This window comes from Galleria mellonella, unplaced genomic scaffold (assembly GCF_026898425.1).
Source record: "Galleria mellonella isolate WM207_F2 unplaced genomic scaffold, CSIRO_AGI_GalMel_v1 utg36, whole genome shotgun sequence".
NCBI lineage: Eukaryota > Metazoa > Arthropoda > Insecta > Lepidoptera > Pyralidae > Galleria > Galleria mellonella.
The window spans coordinates 5,589,094-5,605,458 of record NW_026442086.1 but is presented as its reverse complement, the minus strand read 5'-3'; the positions used below and the strand labels follow the sequence as shown (position 1 = coordinate 5,605,458).

Genomic DNA, 16,365 nt, shown 5'->3' with positions numbered 1-16,365 from the left:
AGACACTAAGTCAGTATGACAGCGAAGGATGCTGCATTGCCAGATTGAGTATTTTTTCGCAATTTTGTGTTAACATTTTTGTGTCGTGAATTTTTAAAGAAATTATTTTTTTGGAGAAAAGTGTAATGCGCTTAGAAAAATTTGCGTAATTTTTTACACAGTGATTGAAAATAACAAAATAAAGAATGGCATAAAATAAGGAGAGGATAAATTGAGGTAGAAGTAGAAATGGATTTTTTCGCATATCACTTTGTGGTACATGGTGAAATGGAATGTTGTTTTACCATATTCTACAAAGTGATATACTTTTTTCTCGTTCTTTTTGTCATTGTCAAAATTGGGTAGGAAAAAGCGCGGGAAACGTTTAAAAAAGCGGGAGTGTTTTTTGATCTTCTTTAAATTAATTTTATTTTTAATTATATAAGGATTAGTCTTATTTATATATTGTGTATTAGATTGTATATATAATTGTATATTTTGTAGTAATAGTGTTTGTTGCTGTAAATATTGGTAAGTAAATTACCTATATTAACTAGACATTATGGATCCACCTATAGACCCTGGGGGGACAACCCCCCAGGTGTCTGCAAATATAACTATCCCATTTAATAATAGTTTTGATATATTGGGTGAATCTAGTATGGACACAGATGGTTCTAGCGTTGCAAGTTCTAAACGTAAGCGAGTACGTGGCGAACGTCGCATTTGCAAACATTGCAATAAAAAACGAAGGAGGCACACCAAAGGTCTCGAATCTAAAATTAAAGATAGTGATTGTCAATGTATTGAGGATGAGAATCAAACTCAAGTATCAATACCAGTTGTAAATAATACCGAGTCTGTTAAACCTGCTTCTCCACCCAGTACTTTAAGCAGAACTTTATACAATGCCGAGGATGTAGCTCCTTATGTCGTTCATGTACAAAAAAATGAAACACATCCTAATGATAACACTACATTACATCCTATTGCATTTGGTCGCTTTTTACACACTAATAAGATAAATAATATAGTGAATGGTAGCCTCAAAAGAATAGGAAGAAACCGTTTATCGCTTTCTTTCTCAAATTTTGAAAATGCAAATGCATTTATAATAGTCACTTAGAAACACATAATTTTAAGGCATTTATACCTTCTTTCCATGTAACCCGTATGGGAATTGTGAGGGGTATTCCTAAAGATTGGACAGAAGAGGAAGTAATCCAAAATATATCAGTACCTATAGGTTGTGGGAGAATTCTAAAAACCAGAAGAATTAAGAAAAAGACCATTAATGAAGGACAACCAAGTTTTATTAATACTGAAACCATTGTTATTACTTTTGATGGACAAATATTACCAAAAAGAGTATTTATGTTTTACACATCATTAACTGTAGATTTGTACATTTACCCCACTATCCAATGCTATAACTGCTGTAGGTTCGGACATGTCAAGATGCAGTGTCGTTCAAATCCTCGATGTTATAAATGCAGGCTAAATCATACAGGTGATAAATGTGAAGTAGATGAGGAAAATGTTTCTTGTATCTTGTGTAATGGTTATCATTCAGCAATTAGTAAGAAATGTCCTGAATATGCACGTCAGAAAGCCATTAAAGAAACAATGGCCCACAGTTGTGTTTCTTATGCTGAAGCATCAAAATTTCATCCTCCCACTTCTAAACTATATTCAGATGTATTAACATCATCATCTCCGTCCAATAAATCTCATTTTCAATCTTCTTTCCTTAAAGAGAAATCATCATTACCACATATTCAATCATCATATAAAAAAACAGTTACACTTAAACCACGCTCTCCTCAAAAAGCACAACAAGGATATGATCGTTCTGCCCATGAAGCCATAGTTAAGGAATATAATATTCCTGCTCCCTCTAATGGTTGTGCATTATCATCAAATAATATTGACAATAATCAATCCATCTTTGATATTATTCTCATGCTTATTAAAGTGTTATCGCAATCGAAAATGATACAAACAACTTTACCACCGTCCAACGATGCCATTTACAATGTATTTTCTCAATTATTAACTTCTCACAATGGATTACAAAGTCCTAATAATTCAGTGGAACTGTCGTAGCATAACAAACAAGAAATCAGACTTATTTTATTTAATTAATAAATATAATCCTTTTATAATAGCTCTCAAGAGACTTGGTTAAAGCCAGGATATCCTTTTAGGATTTCAGGCTTTACAAGTCTCCGTGATGATAGAGCTGACGGATATGGCGGTGTTGCCATATTGGTCAAAAACTCCCTTCCTTTTTCTTCTTTTTCGCTTCCTGTATATAGCGGCATTAATGCAGCTGCTATAATTATAAATGGTATCTGTTTTGTTACTTTATATATTCCTGATCCTACATGCCAAATATATTCACAACTAGAACAATTATTTTCAATTTTACCTAAACCTTTTCTCGTAATGGGCGATTTTAATGCTCAGCACCAATCGTGGGGCAGTTCTACTTCTAATTTTTATGGTGGAAAACTCCTGACGATAATTGACACTTACAACTTATGTATTATTAACTCAGATGTACCAACACGTAGAACTGCACCAAATGAAGGGTTTAGTGCTCCTGACATTTCAATATGTTCTTCTGATTTAGCTTCTTCACTGTCGTGGTATCCTCATTCCTCTACCTTCGGAAGCGATCACTTTCCCCTCATTCTTTCTTTTCCAATTTCCATTCCCTCAAGTCGAAAGAGTGGTCCTCGGCTTAAATATAATTTATCAAATGTAGACTGGAATATTTACAAACAATATTTAGATAATAAAATATCGGAGTTACCTATTGTTTACCATGGAAATGAACATCAATGTTGTAATGACTTGATGATAAATATGAAGGAGGTTGCTGATTTATTATTTCCTGTTAAAAATAGTGCTTCAGGAAAATTCCCTCCCCACCTTGGTGGGACAAAGATTGTACGGAAGCAATTAAAAATCGTAAAGAGGCTGAAAAAAATTATAATAATTACATGACAACAGAAAATTTTGAAATTTACACCGCAGTTTCACGTTCTACTCGAAAACTACTGAAAAAAAAGAAATTAGAAGGCTGGAGAAGATTTTGTTCTTCTATCTGTCCAGAAGTTAATTCATCAGTCGTTTGGAATAATATTAAAAGATTCAGATCTGCCTTTAGTGATCATACATCACGTTCTGCACTCGATTTAACTTTAGCGAATAAATTTTTAGATCGCCTTGCTCCTAGTTATGTGCCGGAATGCCTTTACAATATTTCTCTATCCGTCTCTGACGAATTATTCGAACTTGACTCTCCTTTTACTCTAGTAGAACTTAAAGGTGTTCTAGCTTCTATTAAAGACTCTGCACCGGGAGAAGACGGTATACCGTATTCCTTTTTTAAAAATGCTAGCGATGCGACATTAATTTACTTTTTAAATATAATTAATTCCATAATTATTTCGGAAATATACCTACTTCATGGAAGTCTCAGATTATTATACCATTTCTAAAGCCTCATAAACCACCTTCTGAACCATCATCATACCGTCCTGTTGCACTTTCCTCTGTCTTACTAAAGCTAGCTGAACATTTAGTGAAAAACCGTCTAGAATGGTTTTTAGAAAGTAATAACTTACTATCCCCGAACCAGTTTGGTTTTAGGAAAGGTAAGAGCACCTTAGATAATGTGAGCATTCTTATTTCAGATATTCATATAGCTTTCTCACAAAATTTGTCAATCCTCTCAGCCTTTTTAGATATAAATTCTGCCTATGATAATGTAATAATTTCTATTTTAAAAACTAAATTACAAGCTCTAAATGTACCGGTAATGCTTTCTAATTTCATTATTAATATTTTATCAGAAAGAACAATACATATGGATTTAGATGAAGATACCAAATTATCTAGAACTGTATGGAAAGGCCTTCCACAAGGATCTGTTCTTAGTCCAATCTTATTTAACATATACACATACGATCTAGAATTATTCCTTGATAAATCCGTCAAAATTTTACAATATGCTGATGATCTTTTATTATATTTTATTGCGAAGTCCATAGAATCTGCTTCTGCCAAATTATCTGATTCATTAGATTTGTTAAAAACGTGGTTAGATGCAAATGGTCTTAATCTTTCTGTAACCAAGAGTAGTGTAGTTTTGTTTTCAAGAATGAGATCACCGCAACAAATTAAGGTGCTTTATGATAACTCATACATTCCTATAAAGACTGAAATTAAATTTTTAGGTATTGTGCTAGATAATAAATTAACAGGTCTGTCCCACTGTAATTATATTTCCACGAAATGTGAGCGTAACCTCAACATTCTTAGGTGCCTTGCTGGAGTTTGGTGGGGAGCACATCCCGTTTCACTAAAACTTGCTTATAATGGTCTTATAAGGAGTGTCATTGATTATGGAACTTTTTTGTTAGCTCCAGGAAGTTCATTTGCTTTTAAGAAATTGGATTTAATTCAATCAAAGGCCTTGAGGATTATCTCTGGAGCAATGAAATCAAGTCCAATCAATGCTTTACAGCTCGAAGTCGGTGATCCACCTTTGGTTTTAAGAAGGCAATATCTATCTGATCGCTTCTTTTTTCGTTGTTTACAATTATCTGATCATCCGCTTATTCAAAAGTTATCTCAACTACATATCTTTATTTCGTCTTCATCTTATTGGAAACATAAAAAACCTCCATGTTTAATACAAAGTTATGAAAAATATAAATCCATAGAATCTCCCACTTTTACATCGTCCTGTTTTCCCATTTATAAATGCTCATATCAATCTTTAGTTTTATCTCCTAATATTAAATATGATTTTGGGTTATCAAAAAATGATTCAGAATTGAATGCCAAATTTATGTTTATAACTGACATTGAATGGAATGAATGGCACTACATCTTTACTGATGCATCAAAACCAGACAATAGCGGTTGTGTTGGTGTGGGTGTGTTTCATTCACAATTTAATATCGTTCAAAAAATTAAACTTCCACCGGAGTCTTCAGTTTTTACCGGGGAATGTTATGGTATTTTAAAAGCTGTAGAATATATACTTTTAATGAAATTACATAAGGCAATAGTTTTCACTGACTCTATGAGCTCTTTGCAAGCTCTAGCCAAATATCCGTTTAAATCAAAACCAGTTTATCCCATTATTTGTGATATAAGACAAGGTCTTTATCTTTGCATGTTGAGAGGGTATTCCGTTTCTTTTGCCTGGTTACCAGGACACAGTGGTATTAGCGGCAATGACAAAGCTGACCTTATTGCAAGAGAGGCTGTAACTTGTGGTGATATGTATCCGTATCATAATTACTGTAGTGACCTGGCTTGTCTCCCAAAAATATATTTAAGGTATGCCTGGAAGGAATATTGGGAAAAAACAAGTACAATAAAAGGAAGATTTTATCGCCTTATACAACCCGATATTCCTTTCAAACCATGGTTTTGTAAATTAAAGCTTGGAAAGACCGCAACAACTATTATAACTCGTATGCGTCTAGGTCACGTATGCACACCTTCTCATTTATACAAGCTTGGTATTGTACAAAGTTCGTCGTGTAATTGCGGTGCTGAAGTGGCGGACTTGAATCATATATTCTTCTCATGTTCTAAATTTGACCACACCTCCCTTTTTAATCATCTCCGATCCATCTGTGTTCCATTCCCAACTTCTATTCTTACTCTACTTTCTTCCAATGATCCTATTATCTATAAAATACTATCTTCATATATATATGATAACAATATTAAGATTTAGTTATATTACATGAATACATTTATAGTTGCATCAATTGCTTTTCCTATATATTTATAAGTATATTCTCATATGTACAAGTATATCCTTCATATCCTATAAATATCCTAGACCTAATCCTTATCCTTTCTAAATTCGTTTGTGTTAGGTATTTTTATTACTATTATCGTTTCCCCGTTTTGTTCTTGGCAAAATACCCTAATATCGGGGTGAACGCCACAAAAAAAGAAAAAAAAAAAAAAAAAAAAAATTGGGTAAAAATAAAAAATTGCATCTGGTAATCTCTGTTGGAAGTTGGAATCAAATTTCCTTGAAATTGTACAGCCAAGCAGATCAAGGAAGTTGGAATTAAAAACAAAATTATTAAAATTTATATTATGGGTTAGGTTTTCTTAATGTGCATTGTGTCAGGAATATAATATAAAAGCTATAATTACTAGTTAACTTTCATTGCCATAATTATTTAGCGAATTATCTTTTACAATGGCACTGAAAACAGATGTGGTAAAGCCAAAAATTGTGAGAACATATGAGTTGGATAACTTTGAAAAATTACTCAATGGTTTGAAAATTGCGACATGTATGCTCACTGAATCTCATCAAGTTGGTAAGTGGAATTTATGAATGACTTGTTTCAATTTAAGTTACCAAAAACTTTACCCAATAAAAAGTTGCATTTTTTATTCATGGATTCAGTTTAATTTAATCTGTTGTGACCCTTGGTTGGTTGCTAATATTTAATTGATTACGTTTAATATTCTCGTTTACAACATATTATATCATTTTTTTATGGAAAATTTAACAATCATTTTCCATACAAATATTAGATAATATAGTGAAATAACAAAAATGTGTTGACTTAATGGATTAATGAGTAAAAACACGTGTATTTGTTTCACAATAAAGTACATAATATTACTAAAAACCAACAATTATACTCTTATTCTTATGTGAATTCCCAGATTTTCCTAGTGAATGTTTTGAAGAAAGTAAATGAAGATTTCAGTTCAAAATGTCACCATAGCAGACATTACAATTCTTGGAATTTGGTGATTAGTCAGCGAATGTTGTAATTATGATATATATATGCTGTTACAGGCATCTATAAGCTACAGTAATCCTGTTTACTATCAGACGGGCTGTATGCTAGTAGTATAATTTTTTTTAATAAAATCTTTTTTTATTATTAATTATTATATTCAAACAGTTGTCTATAAGACAACATTAGATAGTTACATTAGAGGTGCTTCTGTGTAACGAAGGCTGCCTAGTAACATCAGAGGGTGCCACCCGTAGATATTAATACAAATAAGAAATATATAATTTATAATCATGTCTTTACAATTTTAAGTATGTTGAATTTAGTAAAATAAATGTTGTGTAAAGTACAATACTGAGCTTTAATAACAAGACGAGAACTTGTAATCCACTGTACAACTAAATTAATTTGATTTTAATTTAAAATTCTAAATTCATTACAAATACGACACAACATATCAACTCTATTATTTTTGTTTGTCTTGCACCATCATTTATTTATCTTATCATAATTTCCTAATCTTTCCATCACATCCATAAGATATTATTTGTTTACAGTTGATGAGCAAAGTGTGTTGAAACGTTTAAATGCTTTAACTATCAATGGACCAGCAGATGGCAACTGCTGTTCATGCTGTGGTGTTGGCCCATTTGATACAAGAGCCCAGCAAATAGCACATTACAAGCATCATTGGCATACACATAATTTAAAAAGGAAACTGTTTGGCAAAAGTCCTTTGTCTTTAGGACAATTTAATTCTAGACAAGGTAAGGTATATGCTCATTGTCTGTCTAATTATGTCACATTTGCTTATGACCCTCTATGTGGGAGTTAAAATTAACATATTATTAGATATATGATTTTGATATTAAATGATAATAAAGTAGTAATCCTACTTGGTTAACACCTATTGGTTTATACTGGCAGGGTATTAATGAAAGATGAAATGTGGAGAAGAAGTAATTTTTTTTTTATACAATTTAGAATGGCGAACAAGCTAACGTCCCACCTGATGGAAAGTGGTAACCGTCGCCTATAGACATGAACACTGAACAGAGTATACTGTTTTGCCCATGATACCCCCCCATGCATTGTCATTCCTGAGAACTCGGGTGTTATTCCTCTGTACCCAGTAAATTCACGCCATATCCCACCCTTCAAACCGAAACACAGTCATGCAAACACAACTGCTTCACTGTAGAAACACGAATGGGACAGAGGTACCCAAGCAATCGACTTATGTACAAAGTCTCCCTCATGTTGACCAAGATTATAAATTCATCAGGTTATGGTGGTTTTTAAGCGAGATTCTATGTAGGTACATCTAATAAGGTATATTGCTAGTAATTGGGGCTATCCATTGGCATATTTATGATTATTTTTCAAGGGTCCTTGGCTTCTTAAAAAGAGCTAGCTAAGCTACTGATGTAGGGGAGGGCATGATTCAATTGGCCATCCCACCCTTAAAAATGCCTATAAGGCTATCAAGCCTTGTTACTATTCTATTCCCCCACTCATTTGGTGTTATAGGATATGTTTCACAGTGAACAATTAATAAAATAGCATTCATCAGGAGCAAGGTCCAGGGATAAAGAACACACATTTTGCACCTATTTTTTTTTCAATGGATGATAATAGAATGGTAACCCCACCTGCGCTAATGATATACCTTGGCGAGGTACCAGTGAGAGATGACAAGTGAGAATGAAAAGGCAGGTCAGTTAGCCCATTGATATGCCTGAGATTCGACATGATGGTTTTCAAGGCGTACCATGTGGAAGCCGACCTGGCAAGGTATATTGCTAGCAATGAAACTGAAACTGATAGTAATGCAGACTGCATTACAAACAATCCCTTCCCCCCATTTTGCACCTATTGTCACAGTTTTGATACACTAACTCCTTTATAGATGACTCCAGTGTATCAGGCAGTGATTCAGACACAGAGGAGAGTAACAGCAACCCAACAAGTGAACTGTTTGCGGCAGCGACCAGGCACTGTAAGGCTTTCTTCACTAATAAGAAGGGCCAGGTGTTCTGTATCTATAGGTGCATATTGCATCACCGGAAGGTAACATTGTGTTTAGTGTCGCGTCGTAAAGTGTGTAGTGAAGTGTGCTCAGAATACAATTTCTTTTGATTTAATAGTGTGAGAAATTAAAAATGTGAGATTTTTTTAATATTCAAATTATATTATCTATGGAAATGGAATGGAAATAAATGTGTAAACACAGATATACACTAAAAAGAGATTACATTGTCTAATGAGACTTACAAATGTTATGAAAACAGTGTTATATCAAAAATAGGCAGTGTTTTTTCATATTGAAAGGAAAAGATTGTTTATTATAACAAAAAGCTCAAAATAAAATTGGGTCTGTAGCCTATGTTCCTGATCAGTAGACAGTATATTGACCAATAATATTGTATCTATTATTTTTGTAAATGGTGCAATAAAGTGTAAATATATAAATATGCCATATGGTCCCGGCCTAGCATGATCCACCCTTTCCTTTCCCGTGGATGTCGTAAGAGTTGACTAGGGAACTTAATGGACCGAGGGATGGGCAACAGCGTTCCTCATGAAACATCACCAAAAGTCTAAACGTGGTTGCCTATCGGCTTGCCAAGCGTGGCAACAACAACAAAATCACCCTTATGGAGCAGCCCTGTGTTTAACAGTGGACAGTTAATGACTGATATGACGATAATATTTTTGATACTTTGTTTTTATAAATGTTTCAAGTGTATATATTTTAAAAACGAACGGTCGTCACAGGAGGAGCTGTCGACCGACGGCGATGGCACGGCGTGGGTGGATCGTTGCCAGCGGCTGACGCTGGCCGGGTACCAGCGGTGGGCGGTGCTGATGGTGTCGGGGGGGCACTTCGCGGGCGCGGTGTTCTCGGGCGGCGTGCCGGTGGTGCACAAGACGCACCACTCGTACGTGACGCGGCGCGGCCAGGGCCAGGCGCAGGCCGCGCGCGACCAGCACGCCGCCGCGCCGCGCTCTGCCGGCGCCAGCCTGCGCCGCTACAACCAGGCGCAGTTCCTAGAGGTCAGTTGTGTAACGGATGAAAACGGAATGGATTATAAGTGAGAATGAAGCAGTTCAGTAGGTTCATCGTGATGAATTCGTCAAAAATGAATTATGATAGTTTTCCAGGGGAAACCGCGTGGAGGTCGACCTGATAGGATATATTGATATCAATGGGGGCTAATCTCCCCATTGATAACAATCCTTTCTCCCCACCGCTACGTGTATTTTTTTAATGCCCCCTTTATTATTGGTTTAAAAGATGATGAAAATGCCTACATGTTTATTCGTTTTTACAGCATGTTCAAGAAATTATGTCAGGATGGGAGAATGATCTGGCCGGTTGCTCCTTAATATTATATCGGGCGGTAGGCTCTGTAAACCAGTCGGCGATATTTGGCAAAAATTCGCCCTTAAAAAGGGAGGATTTGAGGGTGCGACCGCTGCCTTTCCCCACCAAGAAACCTACATACAAAGAGGTGAAGAGAGTACACGAAACTGTCGCCAGTATTGAAGTATATGGTTCGTATATTATCATCCTCTCTGCTAAACATAGGTCTCCCCCATAGACTGCCATAAGGAATGGTCCAGAGCCACTTTATGGTTTGTATATAATTCATGTTATTTTTATTGATAAAGTCCTATTACATACTATATTTTTTCTTCTTTACCCCTTGCCATTTATTATTATTTGGGATCGGTGCATGAGCACCGAGTCTATATTACTTTTATTTACTAGTATATATTATTATTATTATATATATATTTTGATATTTTGTAAAATGTTACAGATACCATGGAATTATTTCAAAAGGCATTAATAGCATCCGTTGGAGTGAAAACCACGTCATCTGATCCAAATGTTGAAAGGAAAAAGCCTCAAAAAAGTCCTAACAAGCCTGTAGATAGAGCAAAATCCAGGTAAATAAATTTATAAAGTCAATTTAAAATGCATAGAGAAAGAAATTAAATTATATTGCAAATAGAGTTAATTCAACTAAATTGTGCACTCAATTCTGCCCTTTGCAAATATTTAAAAAAAAAAAAAAAAAACTAGTCATAGACGTTTGTAATGAAAAGTTCCAAAAAGTTTTTAAAATTTTTGTAATAATGTATGTCTAGATCGTGTTTCAAATTTATACTAAATGATACATGAATTCACTTCTGCCGTGTCTTATGTAATTTTTATACAGGGATCTAATTAATGAAAGAAATTCTTGGTATATGTTCAAATAAAATTACCCTTCTTTCTTCAACAGTCACGTAAATCCTATAATAGACTAGCATTTATACTAAATAAGTCAATTAAATTTTATATATTTTAAATTGTATAACTAAATTGATTATATATAGGATTTGTATAGAGCATATTTTCTCAAATTAATATAGCCCACTGTTCACTTTGCCAATATGATTTTTTTAGTGTCTCTGATTTTAATTTTATTTACTACCTGCCTTTTTTAGAATATTTTTTATTTGTTTATGCCCCCTCTACGCTATCTCAATGAGGAGTGATCTTATGTCTCGCTTCCTGATTTTCTCTGGGCCATCTCTTGCCCCCCATCCCTAAAAAATTTAAATTTCCAAAAGGGGACGTTATCGTCCATGTTGAAAACTTATGGTACAGAATAGAGGATCCGGCTTTCGAATTACAGGTTATACCTTTATTAAGAGTCAATGAATCACTTTTAAATGATTTTTGATCAATAATGTTATTTTTAATATTTGATGAATCTACAGAGAGCGCGTCCCCCGCGAGTTGCCAACCCAATTGATGTCGAGCGAAGACGAAGGCCCATGTTATATCGACTCGGAGACACCGGTTGGCTGGATTAAAACATTATCAGAGCAAAGCAGTAGAGGCGTCATCACCAATTCCAGGAAGGACCTGCTCAACGACTGCAATGTTACGTGTCCGGCGAGCTCTGACAGCGAAGTGGAGAATTGTCCGGAGAAGAAGGATCAGAAAAAGAAGAAGAAGAAGAAGGCGGACGACAACAAACAAGAAATTAAGCAACCTCCGAAGAAACAACCGCAGAAAATATCGCCGAATATTAAGAAGGTAATATTTTTTTTACTTTATACATTATTGTTCACACCATTTATTTATAAAAATATGACAGAGGTAATCAAATGTACAAAGGCGAGCTTAACTCTAAAAGAGTTCTCTTCCAGCAAATCCAAAGTGGGAAGGAGCATCAATGTCAGCGGGTAGAGTGGTGTACAATATTGTGGAAATTTTTAAACAAAGAAACTAGACAAATTTAAATTAATTACATTATATTTAGTCGTATGAATACACATACCCTATATACACCTATGCATATATTTACACATACATACATACACATATACATATAATATACCTACACATATAGATAAATATATGTTCATAGAGATAAAAGATGCTCTTTAAGTCTACTCTTAAAAATATTTAGAGATTGACTCTCACGGAAAGATATAGGAAGAGAATTCCACAATCTGGCAACATGGGCGGTAAAATTAGTAGTAGACTTTGTACTAAGTCATCAGTTTTGTTTTTTTTTTTATTATTTCTGCAACTAAGCAGGTTACACAGTCGTTTACCATCAGACAGACCACTCTGCTTATCATCCTAACATAAATAGAAATTTCCAGATGTGGAAATTAATATTGGGCGACGAGTGTCATTCTCTGGAAACAATACTGGAAGGCTGGGAGAGCGCTGAGTTGGAGGCGGCGTGTAACACTCAAGACCCGGCCGACGGTAACACGGCGCTGCATAAAGCCGCGATAGCTGCCAAACCGGAGATCGTTACGTAAGTAACCCATTTACCAGACAGGTGTGGCTAACGGTAAAAGGTTACCATAGGGTATTATGAAATAATGATGTTTCCAATCAATAATAGTAAAGATGGTCTGAACAGCCGAGGGATGCGTAGCAGCATCCCTAATAAAACGTCTTAGGATAATGGTAAAGAATGATATTTTAATAAAGTTACTAGCTTTTATTTATTTATTTATACATTTGCACACATTAAAATATGTCTATAGAGCGGATTTACTGATTGATGGCATTCTCTACCAGTCAACAGTTACGCTAAACGACTTCGTTCGTATGACCGGGATACGTATACTGACCTGTTTAAATTCTGGCCTATCTTTCTCCATTCCATACAGTATGTGTATACCAAATTTCATATTGATTGCTTAAATTGTTTGTTTGGTCATTTGGTGAGGATGGATGAAAGAAGAATTACGAAAGAGATTTATCGAGCAAGAATGAATGGAGATGTCGGTAGGGGCCGCCCTAGACGGACGTATGTTGACCAAATAGGCGACGTGCTGAAGAAGGGCCAAATTAAAAGTACCCGTAACCGGCGAGCGTGTATGAAAAGATTGATGAATGTGGAGAAGCGAAAGAGGTTTGTTTGAATCGAAGTATTTGGTGTTCCATTGTTTCTGCCTACCCTAATGGGTGACAGATATGTATGTATGTATGTATGTATGTATGCTTAAATTGTTAAGGCGCTATAAAGTACACAAACAAACTCACTTTCACATTTATAATATTAGTAAGGATAGCTATCATCATTACCCATCCACTGCTGGACATAATCCTCCCCCATAGACTGCCATAAAGGACGGTCCTGTGCCACCTGCATCCACTAATAGCGTAATATTTATAACTGAGGAAGACTTTGTACAAAAGTCGATTGCTTGGGTACCTCTGTCCCATTCGTGTTTCAACCGTAAAGCAGTTGTGTTTGCATGGCTGCTTGGGTTTGAAGGGTGGGATATGGCGTGAATTTACAGGGTACAGAGGAATAACACCTAAGTCCTCAGGAATGGTAACGCATGGGGAGTATCATGGGCGAAACAGTATACTCTGTTATGTCCATGGTACTGCTCATATCTATAGGCGATGGTTACCACTTTCCATCAGATGGGCCGTTAGCTTGTTTGTCATTCTGAGTTGTATAAAAAAAAACTGAAGTTAATTCTAACAGGCAACTGCTGACAGCTGGTAGCAATCCATGTATAAAGAACCACGATCTGAAGACGCCCTACGCGGCGACACCACACGCGGACACGAGGATCGCGTTCCGATTGTTCCAGGGACAGTTCCCCGAGAAATACAACTATGCAATATATATATATATATATATATATAATATATATATATATATATATATATATATATATATATATATATATATATATATATATATATATATATATATATATATATATATATATATATATATATACCTACTCGTATATCGATTATTATATTTACTTTCTTGCAGTCTCAAATTCCGGGGCCAATAACCCTGGAACTTCTAGAACAAGAAAAGGAGAAGAAAGCGCAGCAGAAGCGTGCGAAGCGACAGCGCGACAGAGAGAAACAAGTTGAGAAGATACGCACCAACAAATTCTTGCAGTTGACTGATGCTGAGAAGGTGGAAACATTATTTATATATTCACTAGCTTTGAAGTGCCGTGACTTCGTCTGCTTAACCAGAATATATCATTAATTGGGATAGATAGATAAAATCTTTATTTATATCAAGAGATAAACAAAAATTGTGTAAGTTGTAGCAAATGAAAAAAAAGTTACACAATTTTTTTTATTTAATACAAAACATAATATGTACTATACAATGGAATACGTCTACTCTATGATATTCGTTGAGCATATTACTATATCAGCTCTTAACTATCCACTGCTAAACATGGTCTCCTCCATAAATGGGGGTTTATCAGTAGTTGTTACGCTTGGCGCGCGAGTTGGCAACCGCAGTTAGACTTTAGTAATGTATTAAGAGGGACACTACTGCCTATCCCTCGACCATTTAATTTTCTTAGTCGCCATTTTCGACACCTACGGTAAAGGTTCTTATGCCAAAACCATATGGAAATTTAATATGATATTGTATTAATTCAGGCAAAATTGGACGAGCCACGATGCTTCCTCTGCGGCGCGCGACTACCAAAGAAGCCGTTCGAGTACAACCAATACAAGTTCTGCAGCATTGGATGCCTGCAAAACCATAGGAACGTTAGGCCGCTGAAAATGAGCGCGTAATGAACACTGCCACTAGTGCTTCTCGTTATGAAATATTCAAAATACTAGATAATTTTCTGTTTATAAGGAGTCGTCCATTAATTACGTGATATTTTTTAGCAACTTTTGAACCCCCCTTCTCCCCAATGATACATAACGAGATTTTAAATTAACCCCTTACCCAAAATCATGTATATTTTATACGTTACCACTTTCCATTAGGTGGACCGTCAGCTTGTTTGCCATTCTAAGTTGTAAAAAAAAATGGTCATGCGCTGCTTTTCGGCTTAAAAATTGCGCGTTCAATGGGAAAGTAAATACACGTGGTATCTTACTACATCCTCCCACCTTCTTTGTGGTATTTTGTAATTTTTCCAAATCCTCCTCCTCCTTCCCCTTTTGAACCTCATGAATTTAGATAAATATATTTTACAAATAATAGAATTTATAGCCTTATTTGCGTGCCATCGTGCGATTATTTCTTGTAATCGTTTATATTTATAATAAGTTTACTATTGTAATCTTTTGGAGGAAACAATAAAGAGTATCTATCTATCTAATGGACGACCCTTATATATAACAGGTGCACTTTTTTTATGGGTGATGTGGTATCTAACCCCGCCCGCGCTATCATTATACGTTGGCGGGACACCAGTGAGGGATGATAGGTGACGATGGAAGCAGGTCAGTTAGCGTAACGAATTTCACTAGAATTAACCACGATGGTTTCCAGGGGAAACCGCGTAGAGGTCGACCTGATTTTTTTTTTATTGCTAGTTACTATGGTCAGTTAGACCCCATTACTAACAATGCCTTTTCCCCCCACCGGTGCACTTTTGCCTTCTTATTCATAAGAACTAAAACCTACAAATCTATTTTAACTTTTACACGGTTTTGTCACATTCTTTCAAATTGGAAATTTAGTGTAAAAGAAAGAGAAAGAACAACTCAATTCAATAGTTAAAGTAGCTTTATGAGAGATTTGACGCTTTTATGAATGAGAAGGTAAAAGTTTACAATAAAGAGGAAATGTAACAATACAATAATGACTTTAAAAGTCATGTACATATAGTGTTTTAAATAATGTTTTACACAACGCACTTGCTTTAAAGTGAGTGAAATAAATAGTTGATTAATATATTTTATGTCTCATTATTTACCCGAATGCTTTTTTTTTTTTTTTTTTTATATAACTTAGAATGGCAAACAAGCTGACGGTCCACCTGATGGAAAGTGGTAACCGTCGCCTATAGACATGAGCAGTACCACGGACATAACAGAGTATACTGTTTCGCCCATGATACCCCCCATGCGTTGCCATTTCTGAGGACTCAGGTGTTTCTCCTCTGTACCCAGTAAATTCACGCCATATCCCACCCTTCAAACCAAAACACAGCCATGCAAACAAAACTGCTTCACGGTAGAAACACGAATGGGACAGAGGTACCCAAGCAATCGACTTTTGTACAAAGTCTCCCTCTGGTAATTATAATTATAATT

At 35.3% G+C, this 16,365-nt stretch overlaps 1 protein-coding gene and 1 long non-coding RNA gene across 2 annotated transcripts; one reads left to right on the top strand and one right to left on the bottom strand.

Moving 5' to 3' along the window:
• Nucleotides 1-1,274: 1,274 nt before the first annotated feature.
• Nucleotides 1,275-3,435, bottom strand: LOC128201177 (uncharacterized). Its single transcript, XR_008253102.1, has 2 exons — nt 2,518-3,435; nt 1,275-1,728 (listed from the first exon to the last, which is right to left on the bottom strand). It is a non-coding gene; the product is annotated as an uncharacterized LOC128201177 (long non-coding RNA).
• Nucleotides 3,436-6,033: 2,598 nt separating this feature from the next.
• Nucleotides 6,034-16,005, top strand: LOC113520996 (ankyrin repeat and zinc finger domain-containing protein 1-like). Its single transcript, XM_052897311.1, has 11 exons — nt 6,034-6,350; nt 7,340-7,549; nt 8,692-8,852; nt 9,561-9,839; nt 10,118-10,340; nt 10,610-10,739; nt 11,559-11,880; nt 12,456-12,616; nt 13,808-13,947; nt 14,106-14,260; nt 14,746-16,005. Exons 1-11 carry the CDS (start codon nt 6,227-6,229, stop codon nt 14,884-14,886), a joined length of 2,046 nt encoding a protein of 681 aa, XP_052753271.1. The 5' UTR covers nt 6,034-6,226; the 3' UTR covers nt 14,887-16,005.
• Nucleotides 16,006-16,365: the final 360 nt, after the last annotated feature.